Source organism: Protopterus annectens, chromosome 5.part1 (genome assembly GCF_019279795.1).
Source record: "Protopterus annectens isolate FY-2018-M chromosome 5.part1, PAN1.0, whole genome shotgun sequence".
Classification (NCBI taxonomy): domain Eukaryota; kingdom Metazoa; phylum Chordata; order Ceratodontiformes; family Protopteridae; genus Protopterus; species Protopterus annectens.
Genome location: NC_056736.1, coordinates 589914991 through 589930689, shown reverse-complemented (window position 1 = coordinate 589930689; position 15699 = coordinate 589914991). Strand labels below are relative to the sequence as shown.

Sequence of the window (15699 nt, the reverse complement as noted above, 5' to 3'; positions counted from 1 at the left end):
GACAAGCCTCTCTCTGATGTGTGTGTCTTGACTGGTTTCTCTAATAACTGAGCATCATTTCAGCAGAGTTAGCAGCCTTCCTCCTCTTCAGCAGCCTCATCATCCTTACTTGTTTATAGGTAGTGAATAAATTGAGAGGAACACTAATTTCTAAATTTCTAGAAACCAGTCTCCCCCCTTTGATTGAGGTCTTTGTGATGTTTATTCTCATAGGTCCATCTCTATACAAAATGATGCAACACTGTTAACCAATGAGAATAGAGAGTTTGTATCAGTATCTGCATAAATGAATTTAACTCTCTTTCAGCGAATGAAAATAGAGGTTTTATATTTGTATTTACATATTTCTAATGTGCTGATGCTGTATAGAATATAAATACCCTGTCTGTGGAAAAAACCTTTTTTAAACCAAAAGGAAGACTTTAGTGGTTTTATTCAGCTTTTGAAATAGGAAAATATGAGATCGTAGATCAAGGACTGAGTTTGTTCTCTTAAATTGACTTGGAAGCTTGTCCGGCTAGATTGAGTTTGTCAGCTGGAATTCAATCTTTATAAGTGTATTTTTTTTTTTATTTCTAAAGCGAGGGAGGGAATGGAAGATTTTTCTTTTTCTAGGAAGTGGGACTGACCTCTTTTTTTCAGGCAAGAATACTGGCAGATATTCCAAAATTTTTAAAGTGGTTTTTACTGTGTTTTTCTGTGGAAAAAATGAACTTTGCATTTTTACTGGCTTCTCCCGTTTATTTTCCCCAGGAAAGAAACACCATTTTCAGCTTGCTTATGGAACAGACTGTTGGTATCATGGGTGGTCCTTCTTCCAGCCACAAAAAGAAAAAGTTAAGGAAACAGCCTTTGCCACCACAGTGATTTCTCTTGGCCACAGGTGGGTGACTCTGTTGTGGCCATTTGTTGTATCTCAGACCCCTCGTCTTTTACTTCTGATCTCTCTGGTGCATCAGCTGCAGTCACTATGGACTGGGTGCTAGCCATGATATCTGTAGCTACTGCATTCCTCTCAGTGGGCAAGGGAGAGCCACTCTTGACCGCCCTGGGAGAGGGAACATGGAAGGCTTTCCAGTTTTTGTCCCAGTCCCTGTTGATGCTATTGCTGCCATTATTAGCACGGTTGCTTCTCTTTTTCCTGTCAAATGGAGCAGAAAACTTCACTTTTCTACTTGTCCTCAAATTCCCTTGGATAGGAGTAACTTACTGGGTCTGGCTCAGGATTAAATTCAGGCTATTGATCCTTCTTATAAAGTAGTTTCTGGTAAAATAAAGTGATACCTCTTTTTCTGAAGAGATTCAAGATTCTGAATCTGGACAAGAAGATGAAGGGAGAAATACTGGACTTTTCTCCTTACATTTCTGATTAAGACTCAGAAGAGAGCTCTGTTTCTGGTTCTTCTGTCTGGTTTCTCTTTCTCTGAGACAGTTTCCAAAATGTGCCAGTGTTTTCAGTGGGAGAAAACTGAGATTTATGAGTTTCTCAGAAAATACTTTTACCTATTCCTCTAGTGTCTGTTAGCTTTAGAAGATGTGTGCTACTGCCTGCAATTTTCCTGGCAGTTGGCCAGCTGCCCCTAAAAAGGCATATAGGATGTATATATTTTGTCAATTTTTTTATGCACTCCTCACAAACCTGATCCACCATCTCTAGCTTTAGTTAATCCTGTTGCTGATAAAAATGTAGTTAGTTCCAATCCTTCTACCACTGATAAGGATGGGAAGATTATTGGTAAGTGTGGGGAAAAAGTGTACATTTCTGCAGCTTTGATTTTCAGGATTTTGAATTGTTAGGTTCATGTTAGTTTTATTCTTACTAACTTTAAAAATATGAGGAATGCTTTGTCTACATTTTTTTCTTGTGAGGGAAACGTCTGGTTTAAATAATTTAGTTTCTTCTCTTGTACAAGTCACTATTCATTGTTTTACAGTGTGTATGACTCACTTGATATTTACTGTTTTGAGGAGGTTTGCCTGGCTGCATTCTCAGAACCTCCCAGAAGATGAGATTTTAAATTCTTCCTTGGATAGTGATTTAGTTTTTACCCCTTTTCTGCACAGGTGATCAAAAAGTGTAATGAGAGAGGCAAGGAATCCCTAAGATTTTTCAACCCTCTTTCACCAAATTTTCTAAGGGATTCTCTAACCCCATCCAGTTTTGGCACAAAAAAAAAAGTTTCAACAAAATGCAGATAAACAGATGTTTTAAGAAATTACATGAGAGTTCCAAAAATGAATTCTGTAACCTCCTAAAGCGAAGGACAGTCCAGTAAGTCAGAATGACTATTTAATGGACATTGTCCTCCCCTCCACCATGACAGCCTCTTCTCCCTTTCAGAAAGTCTGAATGTCCACTTTTCTCATAGGCAACATAGTTTCAGACAATTGAGTTCTGAAAGTCATTCATCAAGGTTACAGGTGATAGTGGAAGGAAATTCCTCCTTTCCAGGGGTAATCCCTCATTCACCAGACTAGACTGTCTTATTTCCACCTGTTGTTAATCACATGCTGTCCCAGGGAGAAAGAGAACCAGTTCCTCCTTCCCAGATTTGAAAGAGTTTTTATTCAAGGACTGTTCTGGTGCCAAAGAAAGAGAGAAAGCTTGGAGACCAATTCTGGATCCTTCTTTACTAAATCTGCATGTGCTAGTACCCAAGTTCAATATGCTGTCACTTCACAACCTGTTAATTTTCTTCCCCATTCAATGTTCCCAGTAACACTAGATTTAAAAGATGCTTATCCTATCCCTGTTCATACAGACACAAAAACCCTTAAAAAACACCTGAAGTTTGGCTTACATTATCCGTCCTCTCCCTTATCCATTATACCAGAAGTGGTTCATAAAGTATTGCTGACTACTGTGATTTCACTTTATCCCATATTTAGATGACTTGCTTTTCTTTGCAAAGTCTTTTTTTTTTTTTTTTTTTTTTTTTTTTTTTTTTTTTTCTTTTTTGGTACTTGCGTATTATCGCAACCAGGTCATGAAAACTAGTTTCTGAGAAAACCGAAATACGTTTTCAGTTTAGATTAAGGCATAGAACCTCTAGGAAATCTTTTTTTTTTTTCAAAGGAATTAAAGTAAAATGTACAACTTGCCCGTGGTTAGGGGTGTTTGCCACCCTCCAACCCTTATCTTTCTCCAGAACCATTGATCAGCAAAGGTGAGCCGTGTGAGTCCTGCCGTGTCACAGTCCGATAAAGTGATGCACATCTTTTTTGTTTGGATTGGTTGTAAAAACAAAATTGTAAAAAATGTGAGCTGCATAATGTGTTGCTTGTAATGAGTGCCACCTTGCGACTGTCTGTATGTAGTTAAGTATACTTTAATTTACCTCATATTTTGGTGTGTTCCTCAAAACAGTGCGTTTTCCCTGTAAATCCCGAGGTTTGAAGTCGGTAAAAAATGGCAGGCATTTTTAGATTTTTGCCTGCCCCCTTCTACCCTACCCCCACATACAATTACTGTACCCGTTGTTCAGATTTCTTGTGGTAACAGGTTAAGAGTTAAAAAAATATCGATATTTACATGAGACCACTCCAGCTATGTATTAATTTATTATGCTGACAGGGCGTGGCATATTACTGTACCACTTTCCACAGCAAATGTTGCAAAAAGGTAAAAATACTACAGAGTTTGCTATTATTTTGACTTGTGGGAACCAACCGTGAAACAGTATACAATGAAACACCTGTGATTCTCTCCTGGTTGCGATAATACGCAAGTACCTCCCCCCCCCCCCCAAAAGTGTCATGAATCTCCCACTTGGCTGACGGATCTCTAACATGAGCTAGGACTCCAAGAGAACATTCAAAAGTTTTTTTTTACTCCTTTCCACAGGATTGTGTTCCTGGTGTGTCAGCTAGAAATCTCCATTCAAACAGCTATTCTTCAAGAAGAAAATGGATCTGTATCTAGATCTACTTCTAAGGTTTTCCTTTCAGATTTCAGTCACTGAGAGAGAGTACCTTAGGCTTTTGGGTCTCATGGCACCTTTGATTGTCATGATCCCCCTGGCAAGACTCCACATAATAAACGTACAGTAATATCTGAAGTCTGTTTGGTGTTAGCTCTAATTTCCTTTGTCCTTTCAAATCCCAATGCTGGCATTTGTCAGAAGGGAAATCACTTGGTGGAGACAGCAAATATCCTTAAATCCAAGTCTCTCCATCTCCCTCCCTATTTTAAAGCTGTCCGTCAACATGGATGTCTCGGGCTTTTCTTGGGGAGCAGATTCAGGTGGGCTAAAAGTGCAGGATGTGAGCGACACCAAAGACAAATGCAGGCACATAAATATAAATGAGGTGCTTGCCCTGATCAAAGCACTCAATTTTCTGAATCATCTTTGGTCCCTGGGACCTCTCCAAGGTGTTACAGACAATACCACAGTCCTGGGATAGCTTGGCAAGCAAGGGGGAAACCAAGTCATACCCCTGCACAGACGAGCCATGTTAGCTTGTGTTATAGCTGCTGAGCACAATCTCACTGTGTAGGCATCCTGTTTTCTTTCAGTGCAAAATTGTGTGGCAGACAAGCTGAGCAGGGCAACAGCAAACCCTCACAATTGGAAACAAAAGCATGGGGCCTTTCAAGATTTGCTCCCTCTTTGGGGAGTTCCTCAAGTAGACATCCGGCCTTCTTTGTGAACTATCAACTGACAAGATTCTACTACAGGACTCCATGAAAGAAGACCTGGCAGACAGATGCCTTTTCTCTTCCTTTTCTTTTGACAGGAATGTTCCTTTATGCTTTTTCACCCTTCCACTGATATCCAGGATACTTCTAAAAGTTTAGAAGGAATACGTCAAGATAGTTACGGTGACTCCTTTCTGACCCGGGCAGCAGTGGTGCTTCCTTCTTGAAATGGCCTGGGGCAATTGCTACAAGCCTGCTCACACTGGATCTACCCAATGAAGATTGGGGTGTTTGATACACCCCAACCCCAGTCACCTTCAGTTGACTGCCTGGATGATAGGGTCTTTATTCCCTTTAGGCACCTGTTTACTAAGGGCATGTATCAGGTAGTAATGGAGACAACAAAGACTGCTACTAGAATATCATATATTACCAAATGGTTGTGCCATTCAGGGATAGTTGTTCTCCAGTTTTATGATTTGTATGAGTTTAATTTTCTTTATTTTTATCTGTAGCAGACCACATTCATTCATGTTTCATTCAAAGGACTGATCCACACTACTAATGTGGTATCCCTTTTGTGACTTCCCAGTCCTTGTCCACCATCACTGGAAGAAAGCTGTGATCACGCTAAGACTAACATACTCCTCTGGACTATTACCGCAAGAGACTAACGTACTCCTCTGCAGTATTACCTCAAGATAATTTTCTTTTCACAGTAGTGATAGTAGGTGACCGCTATAAAAGTCAGTGTTTTGAACTGTTTTATTTATGCCAGGTATATTTTCTAGCAGTTAACAGACGCACAGTAATGCAGCATTTGGCGTTTTTGTTATCACATTGCTTGGTGAGCCAGTTTCTTTCCTGACTAAACTGCCTTCTATGTAGAGTCTGCATGTCTTCACTGTGTCCACATTGTTTTTTGCTTAGTGCTTCGGTTTCCTCCCACTTCCCAAAGGCATGCTTGTAAGTTAGTTGTCAGATGTCCTTCAAGGATGCATCTGCAGTCCTAACAAATGGGTTGTCCTGGCCTCAGGCAGCCCTTCGGTCGGCCGGATTCCAAAGTCTGGGTCTGGCCTCGGCTGGTGTCGGACTTCACCCGACGTCATAGCTGCAGTTCTTCGGGTATAAAGGCATCAGCCGACGCCATTTTCCTCAGTCTTTCTTGCCGCGTGGCACCCAAAGCAGAAGCTGTTCGCAAGTGCCGGTCGGTCAGATCCAGAGATTACTTCTACCGAAGACTTCTAAAAAGCTAAGTACCCCGTTGGGGACTCTTTCTTGCCTCAGCCGATGTCAGAAAAAGTGAATAACTGTTTAACTTGTGGGAAACAAATACCTCATAAAGACTTCCACTCGTACTGCCTACCTTGTTTAGGCCCAGACCACGACGTAGCAGCTTGTTTAGCCTGTGCTTCCTTCAACCGACGGACACTTAGACGTCGTTCGGAGTTTGCAGAGGAGTTTTTCGGCTCCTCTTTTGCTTATATCATGCCATCGGAGACTCCGACTTCTCATTTAGCTAAAAAACGTAAGGAAAAGGACCGACACTCGCAGTCCGCGGTTTCGGCCGAAACCGCGGTTAAGCCAACTGCGAGTGTCTTGGTTTCGGCTGAAACCGAGTCTGCGGTTCTTCCTTCGGCCGAAAGCATGCCTCCTACTACCGAGGCCTTTTCCAGCCTGGCTGAATCTGCTACTGAAATACCACCTGCTCCTACTGTTTCTCAGGATTTATCAGATACTATTCCCCTAGATGTATCTACTCCTGCACGTGGAGCTGCTAGGCCCCCTGCATCCATGTCAATTAAGGCCTTTGCCAGGGCTAAAGCAGCTAAATCTTCCAAGGCCGTGCCTACTAAAACCCCCTCTCACAGGCCTAGCTCTAGTACTCAAATGCTTAGTCTAGCAGAGGATCTCATTTCTTTGATCAGGGGATCCCAGTCTCATTCTGATAGGGCCTCTCAGCCCCCTCCAGAGAAGAGGCCTAGAGCAGAACCCCCTGAGCCAGTTTCTTCTGATTACTCCTCAGATGAATCAGAAAATACTAACCCTCCTGAGGGCCCTTACTCTCCATATGAGGACCCTGATGCAGAAGATTCCATTCCTTCTGCCTCTCCTCCTGAAGAATTTTCTTTTGGGGAAACCTTGCATGCTATGAGGGAACAATTTCAATGGCAGGGTCAGGATTTCTCAGACTCTAGGAAAAGGCTTAGGACTTTTTTGCATTTGCCACAGCATAGGCCTTTAGCCATTCCTCCAGTACTTACAGTTGTGGATGATGCATTTAATGATGCTTGTACTGCTCCTGATTCACTCCCTCCGGCCCCTGCTAAGCCCGACAGATACTACAGGGTTCCGGACACACATAATCACTTGTATAAGGCTCCTTTTGCAGATCCTGAAACAATTTCTCAGGGCCCCAAGGCTATAGCAACTACCTCTGCCAAAAACACACTCCCCTCTGAAAGGGAATCTAGGGCCTTGGAGAGATGGGGTAAAAAAGTTTATACTTCTGCTACTCTTTCGGCTAGGGCCTTAAACTGTCAATTCCACATGATTCAGTATCAGGAATTTATGTTAGATCAGTTATCTAAAAAGCTGTCCTCACCTGAAGCTTTAGACAGAAAGTCTCTGCAGGATATGGTACATAACATACAGCAGGTCAGTAATCATTCCTTAAAATGCGGCTATGATGCACTGGAGGCCTCCTTTAGATCAGCTATGACTGGTACAGTGATCAGAAGGCATGCATGGTTAAAAGAGCAGTCCTTACCAGACCATGTAAAAACAAAGCTCCTAGATGCTCCCATGGATAAACACAATTTGTTTGGCTCTCCCGCACAGCAAGTGCTGAAGAAGGTGGAAGAGAAAGCAAAATCTGTCCAGACAGTCAAGGATTTCTTACAGGTCCAGCCTCCAAGGTATAGTAGGAACTGGCCTTCCAAGACTTGGTCCTTTCCAGACACCAACAGAGCACAGAGAGGCAGGAATAGGCGCACAAGAGGCAGAGGTCAATACAGAGGTGCCTACAGAGGACGTCAGTGGCAGCCTAACAACCAGCGAAATACTGCTGCAGATCCAGCCACTACCACTTCCACAGGACAATCACAGTGACTTGGCTCTGAAGCCGCCTACCAGGGAACAACTAGAAGCACCTTTAGGCGGAAAGTTAGCCTTATTTTCAGTAAACTGGCATTGCATTACAGGAGACAAATGGATTTTACAGACAATAGACAAAGGTTACAGGTTTCACTTCCATACTCTACCAAGGAAGAGAGGAATGCCAAACCTACCTCCAAATCAAATGACAAACGCTTTAGAACAAATAGACAACTTAAAAAGGATGAGAGCTATAGAAAAGGTACCACCTATGGAACAAGGGCAAGGATTTTACTCCAGACTTTTCCTGGTGCCAAGGAAGGAAAATCAATGGAGACCTATTCTAGACCTGTCTGCACTGAACACATTCCTCATTGTCCCAAAATTCAAAATGCTGACTCTACAGCAGCTTCTTCCCATGCTGGGCAAGGAGTCTTGGCTGGTAACTCTAGATCTCAAGGAGGCATACCTGCACGTCCCCATACGACCAATTTGCAGAAGATACCTCAGATTTCTTGCAGGATCAGAGCATTATCAATTCTCAGCATTGCCTTTTGGCTTATCTACTGCGCTCAGAGTATTCACGAAATGCCTGGCATCAGTAATTGCTCATTGCAGGCTTCAGGGAATTCAAATTTACCCTTACCTGGACGACTGCCTGTTACAAGCGGACAACAAAAACAAATTAACAAAAGACTTAAAGGGTCATTCATCTACTGCAAGCCTTGGGATACACAGTCAATATAAAAAAGTCAAGGCTGTTGCCATCCCAAAGGATAACTTTCTTGGGTGCAGAACTGGACACATCAAATCAAATGGCATCCCTCACAGCAGAAAAGCAAAAGCACCTTCCACTCTACTTCATGGCATTAACAACGCAGAACCAGCTTACAGCAAGGAAAGTCCTGCAAGCCCTGGGTTACATGGCATCCTGCATAATATTGATCCCACATGCCAGACTGCATATGAGGAAGTTGCAATGGTACCTCAGGAATTTATGGTCTCAGCACAAGCACAGCCTAGAAACCCAAATTCCAATAATTCCTTGCCTGAAACAAGAATTCCGATGGTGGGCTCAGGCCTGTCAATTGAACAAAGGACTGCCCTTCCACAGCCCGCAACCAAGCCAGACTATTGCCACAGACGCCTCAGACCTCGGTTGGGGGGCACACATGCTAGACAAGTGCATACAAGGCTTATGGACTCAAGACCAGCTAAACCTACACATAAACCAAAAAGAGATGCTGGCAGTAAAACTGGCAATTCAGGCATTCAGACCGTTTCTCCATCAGGGACATTTATTGATAAGGACGGACAACACCACAGTGATGTGGTATATCAACAAACAGGGGGGCACACACTCATATCCTCTATGCCGGATGGCAGTGGATCTCTGGAATGTGGCCCTAAGCCTCAACATACAGCTCAAGGCAATATTTGTGCCAGGAAAAGAAAACATGCTAGCAGACATCTTAAGCAGGACATCCACGGATGCCCACGAATGGATGCTGCATCCAGACATCTTCAAATCCATCACAAGGAAATGGGGACTACCAGAAATAGACTTATTCACATCCCCACACAATCACCAATTGAAAAAATTCTGCACAAGGACTTACCACCCACTTGCTTGGAAGGTGGACTCCCTTTCTTTCAGTTGGGAAAACCTGACAGCATATGCATTCCCACCTCTTCCTTTGATGCATAGGGTGCTATTGAAGATCAAAGAAGACCACCCAAGGATCATCCTGATAGCTCCAGACTGGCCGAGGCAGCACTGGTACCCACTACTGAGGAGTATGTCTCGGGAACTCCCATGGCCTCTACCTCTGGTTCCTTTACTGCTAACACAAAACAACTTCAAAACCCTGCATCCGAACCTGAAAACACTGCAGCTAGCTGCTTGGAGCATTGCATAAGACAAAATAACCCAGATTTATCTCAAAGGGTTAAAGACATTATCTTGGAAGCTCGCAGACCTTCAACAAGAAAAACTTACTCAGCAAAATGGATAAGATATCTCTTTTGGAGTGCAGCAAAAGGGCAAAATGTAGCACTGGTAAACATAGCTAACATCCTGGAATACTTAGCAGAGCTTTTTCACAATGGCCTGTCTTACTCCTCCATTAAGATTCATGCGTCAGCTATTTCAGCAGAATACAACATGGATCCTCCAGTCTTCTCTCATCCTCTACTCAGGCAGTTTCTAAGAGGAATCAAAAATGTAAAACCACCAAGGAAGCCACCATTGCCTACATGGGACTTGAACTTTGTGCTAGAAAAGTTGACACTTCCCCCTTTTGAACCAGCAGCAACAGCAGAATTACAGTACTTATCATGGAAAACAGCTTTCCTGCTTGCAATCACTTCAGCAAGAAGGGTTTCTGAATTACAGGCATTAATGGCAGTACAACCCTTCCTTATCTTCCATCAGGATAGAGTGTCCATGAGAACTAATCCTACCTTTATGCCAAAGGTGGTCTCCAGGGTATTTTTAAACCAAGCAATCCACCTACCTACATTCTTCCCCAACCCACAGAACAGGGAGAAAGACTGCTGCATACCTTGGATGTGCATAGACAATTGCGCTACTACCTGGACAGAACCAAGAACAATAGAAAAACTGACCAGCTTCTGGTAGCATATGCCACAGGAATGGAAGGAAAAGCAATTTCAAAACAGACAATCTCAAAATGGATAGGAAATTGCATTAGATTTTGTTATTCTTATCATGGAAAGGCAACTCCAGAAAATATCAGACCTCACTCCACAAGGGCTACAGCCACTACTACAGCTTTTTTACGAGGAGTGGCTACAAAAGACATTTTAGAGGCTGCTACTTGGAGCTCCGTGCATACATTTGCCAAGCATTATAATCTACCCTTATACTCCAGATCCCAAGCAGGTTTTGCCACTGCTGTTTTGCAAGGGATCTTAGCTACACCATAATCTTGTTAGGGCCTCCTCCCCCAGTTTGGCTATGGTATTCTACCCATTTGTTAGGACTGCAGATGCATCCTTGAAGGACATAGTACAGTTTTGTACCTACCATAAATGTAGATGTCCGAGAGGTATGCATCTGCAGTCAGGATTACCCACCCTCCTTCCCCTCTGTGGTACTCCTAGGGTATTTGCCCATCTTGTAGCTAGCTGGGGGAATCTATTATGGTGTATTTGTTTGTATATATGTATATACATGTTTATTTCTATTTTGCTCTCTGTTGTTTGGAAACATTTGCATTTATCCAAATTTAGCCTTCCTAGAGGGCATCTGGCATCTGGGGCAAGAAACACTGAGGAAAATGGCGTCGGCTGATGCCTTTATACCCGAAGAACTGCAGCTATGACGTCGGGTGAAGTGCGACACCAGCCGAGGCCAGACCCAGACTTTGGAATCCGGCCGACCGAAGGGCTGCCTGAGGCCAGGACAACCCATTTGTTAGGACTGCAGATGCATACCTCTCGGACATCTACATTTATGGTAGGTACAAAACTGTACTTTCTTCAGTTTGCACAGGGGTATGTGCATGTGCTTCTGCAGCCTATAATTTTCAGGTATCTCAGCCGGGAGAGTTTTTTTGCCTTGTGCTTCCTAAATGTCTGAATAATCAACATCTCCTCTATGGCTACAGATTCAAAGGTGATTACTGGGCTAACACTACAAGGGGTCCTTTTTAGGCCTAGCCATGCTTCCCAGATGTATCTGTCAAGTTTTTATACACTAGCGTTATTTTAAGGGGGGTATGTGTAAGCTAGACATGGTTGGTCCAGCATTTACAGGCTGCCTGTGCCTACTAGAGACATAGGTGAGAGGACAGGGCTAGATTTCTGATTCTCCATCCACAGGTCCACATTATGCTTGAATTGCGTTAGGGAAGAGCCCTTCTTTCCATTGCTGGAAGCCTGTTTCAGAGGAGGAGTAGTAGCCTGTAAGACACTTACTACTACTTCCAGCATGTCCTGTTTATGTTGCAGACTAGCTTTAGGTCCCTAGATCTGGTAATTCTGATGATTAACAACAACATGGGGAAAGGGATTTGAGCCATGCACCCTTGGCACACAACACCCCTGCATTACACCATTGCACTAACTGAGAAGTTACTATGACTAAGGTAAAGCAGATATTGGACAATTAATGAATGTGTTTAACAGAGCTTTCTGCCCACATCAAGGTACAGAATTCGGAGAACAATTAGCTTTGCGTTTGACCATGTAGTTTGTTGCAGCTTGAAGAATGTACCCACCTGCATTGCTTGTTGATGAGCTCCAGGATTGTGAATATAACCCTTTACTAGATACAAGAATTTGTCATATATACTTGGCTGTACACAGTGGAGTTTATCAGAAAGCAGTAAACTTTAAGTATTATATTTGATAAAGTTAATAGCTTGTATGCAGACAGTGATGAATGCTTCCTGGTTAAGTGATACTTCTGTTTTTTCATGTATTTTTAACTTATCCCTTTACATTGACAGAGTTCATGTTTTGTGTTTATTAACAGAACCCAACATGGCGATGTTTAGATTTTGGCTTGATGCCCAAGAAGTTGGACACATCTGTGGCGTGCTTTGTGGTCAGAATCTGGGGTGGCAGGGATGACCAGTACCAGCTCCTTATTGAATGGAAAGTGAATTTGGATGGACTGAAGTACATAGGACAACAGGTAAAGACACAGCTTGTTAAAAAGCCACCAGAATGTTTAAATGAGAGCATATTGTTTCATTCATTCGTGAATCTAAATATTTTAAGTTTCTTGGAGGGTTTGTTGTCTTGGGCTCACCAAAAGCCTCACCCTTTCAAGGAGCTACTCCAGAACAGAAGTTAATTATCTTCGTTAGTTTAAGTTAGAGTTCATTTCGATCATTTTGTATGAGAATGTTTGAAAGAGAGAAGAAAAACTGCCTTGAGTTGACCTTGTTTTTGGATCTATTTTACTTTGAACCTGTTAACCGCATGGAGCAGGTTACGAAGTTATGTATTTCTGATTTTCTTTGTTTTTGCAGATCCGGACTCGCAATCCCAATGAAATCATATTCGGGCTAAATGATGGCTACTATGCTGCTGCTTCTGATCACAAGGTACAATTATCTGCTGCCGGTCGATTATCAGATTTTAACAGAAGTTTGTTTTGTAGGCATGAGAAGTAATTAATAAATTTTGGTACTTTTTTTGGAGTTGCAACTAGAAGCATAAAATGTAATTTAGTATACAATTTTCTGAGTTATGCATTCTAAAATTCTTTATAGGCATTGAGGCCATTGGCTGTGTGCATGTTATTCACATGAAGGTAATGAATAACTTGGTTTTGCATTTGTGATATTTTACAATTTTACTATAATATGAAATCTGAAGTAGTTAATTTCATTTGATCAGCAACCTGTGGGTTTCGGATCCGACACAGATCCAAGCTGGCAGCAAACAAAGCAGAAAATTCTGAGCTCCTCCCCCCTACCCATACTACACTGCATCCTCCTTCCAATCCTCAGATCTCGTTTTCCGCAGCTTTGCCAGCACGGGATTTCTGAGCTCCAGGGAAGTTTGTCAGGGTTTTTCAAATTTTATTAGGCTGTGTGTGCCCCTTTGATTGATATATATATATATATATATATATATATATATATATATATATATATATATATATATGTGTATGTATGTATATGTATAGCTATTAGTTTATCGCTCATTATCGGTTTCCTTTCCTCACTAGATATTTGCTTTTTGTAAGTTAGAAAGTTGTTAACTTTCTGTCAGTGTAGGCCCCCCTTCCACCCATTGTGTGTGTGTGTGTGTGTGTGTGTGCGTGTGTGTGTGTGTGCGTTTATTATGTTGGAAAGTCAGAAAGTGACTTGCTCTAAGTGCCCAGAGTGTGGCCAGAAAGTGTCGCCAGCCGATGGTCACACTGTGTGTGTGTGTGTGTGTGTGTGTGTGTGTGTATGTGTGTGTGTGTGTGTGTGTGTGTGTGTGTGTGTGTGTAGTTTGCTTGGAGGTGCCTCATTTGTCATCTGGCTGCAAAATCTGTGCGGCCTTCAACCCCCAAGCCCTGCGAGATCGCAGGAACAAGTTGATTCTGGCAGGTCTTCTACCTGCGGAATAAACTTCTGCTTCTTCTTCCACAGCTTCTTCGCCAGCCACGACTGTGGCTGTCCAGCCTTCCAACCCTCCTCCCCTGTCCGAGACTTACTCTCCCACCTTGCCACAGGGAGAGAGAGAGGCCAAGAAAGTGAGAATGAAAGACAAACACGGGGAGACAGAGAGACAAACAGAAAAGAAAAAAAGACAGAGAGAAAGAGAAAGGCCGCAAGCGACAGGCCGAGTTGGATCTAATGGCCCCTCCCGCTAAGGTTATTTTGTCTCCTGTCAAAGTTACTAGGCCATCGTCTCCTCGGCTACGTTCGCCACATTTTTCTCCGGAGCTGGAGGAGGAGGCTCGACCACCCTCGAGGTTGTCTTTGCATCGGCGGCATCCTCGAGATTGATTCGGAGCATCTCTGAAGCAGACATGGATCGGATGATGTGAAGGCTTCTACACACTCAACTGCAGATGGGAGTATTGCTGCCCCCCCCCCCCCACCGGTGTGGGGAGTTTAGCTCCTTTTTTCGCCCCGATAGCTCCTTCTCCAATCCACCATCGGATTTCGGAGTCTATGGATCCGAGGGGCCCTGGAATCAGGGGGTTGGCACCGATGGTACCTTCAGCCTCGACGCCGGCCATGCCCTCGAGTCTGTCAGATCCGCTTTCAGATCCGAGCTCTCAGAGCCGAGAGTTGGGTGTCAGATCCAAGGGGATGAGTGAGTCATCGGCTCCGTTGTGGTCGGAGCATACCATCCCTTTGGGTCTGGCCATTCCAAATTCAGCTCCAATCCCTTCGGATCAGAGGGTCGCGGTTGCCCTCACCACCAGTTTTAGGGAAGCCGGTTCTCCTTCGGCATTCGTTGTGGAGAGGGTTCTCTCTGAAGGATTGATACCCCTCACTCTTTCCTCGGGTGTCCATCCCTGCCCCCTCGCAGTTGGGTTTGTCTTCCGTCATCTAGTCCCCCCAGGGACAGCCTGTGTCTATTGCGCCCCAGCCAGTTTCCCTGGAGGAACACAAAACCATTTGTGAGCCCTCCCTGGAGAGTCCACCCGAGGACGTTAATCACAAACGCCAGTGTAAATGGAGGCACTTGGACTCCCCCAACCCCGAGTCCCTCACTGAGGATATCAACTTGGAGGAAGGTGAAGGTTCCCCCAAATCACCCCCCAAAGACATCTCCTTCGGAGACATAATGGAAATCCTTGGCCAGAGGTGTGGGGGGGATGGTCCGCCCAAAAACCTTCCTCTAACGAGTCGGTATTCCTGTAGGTGTTCGACACAGGTCCATCTACCTCTTGAGTGTCCCCCCCAGCCAACCCTCTGGTGAACCTTACCACCACCAGAGCTTGGAAGGAACCGCACACTGTGGAGCCAATACCCAAAAGACCCGACAAAATATTGAGCCCCCCGGCAGATAGAGATTCTTGGAGCAAAGGTTCCCCAGTTGATGCCATGCTGGTGGCGGCGGCCACAAAAAAGGAACTCACCCAGGAAAGTTCCTCAGTCCACCCCCCAGACAAAAAGTCCAGGGCGATGGATCGCCTTGGAAAGCTTCAGCTACCTTTACTATAAGGGCGCTGAATTACTTGGCCCACGTAATTCAACTGCAGCAAGACCTTGTGAAAGAGTATGCAGAGACTCCCCTGGAGTCCATGTTGGCCGAGGATAAACGGACCTTCTCGGCTCGTATGGCCACTCTCAAGTCTGTGTCCAATACATCCATGTGTCTACTCTCTCACGCCATTGAGGGAAGCTGCTAGGGCTAGCAGGTCCGGTATTGCCTTAAGGCATCACGCCTGGCTCCGTCTTTGTGATTTCTTGAAACCCTTCAAGGCAGCCTTCGCTAATGCACCCTTTGACGGTTCGACCATTTTCGGGAAGACTGTCCGA

At 43.9% G+C, this 15699-nt stretch overlaps 1 protein-coding gene across 1 annotated transcript in view; it reads left to right on the top strand.

Annotated features, from left to right (window-relative positions):
• UVRAG (UV radiation resistance associated) overlaps positions 1-15699 on the top strand; it is a 2169435-nt gene that overhangs the window by 398013 nt on the left and 1755723 nt on the right. The window contains exons 4-5 of the mRNA XM_044073201.1: positions 12237-12398; positions 12739-12813. Coding sequence (XP_043929136.1) covers positions 12237-12398; positions 12739-12813 — 237 coding nt within the window. The remainder of the gene's footprint in view (positions 1-12236; positions 12399-12738; positions 12814-15699) is intronic.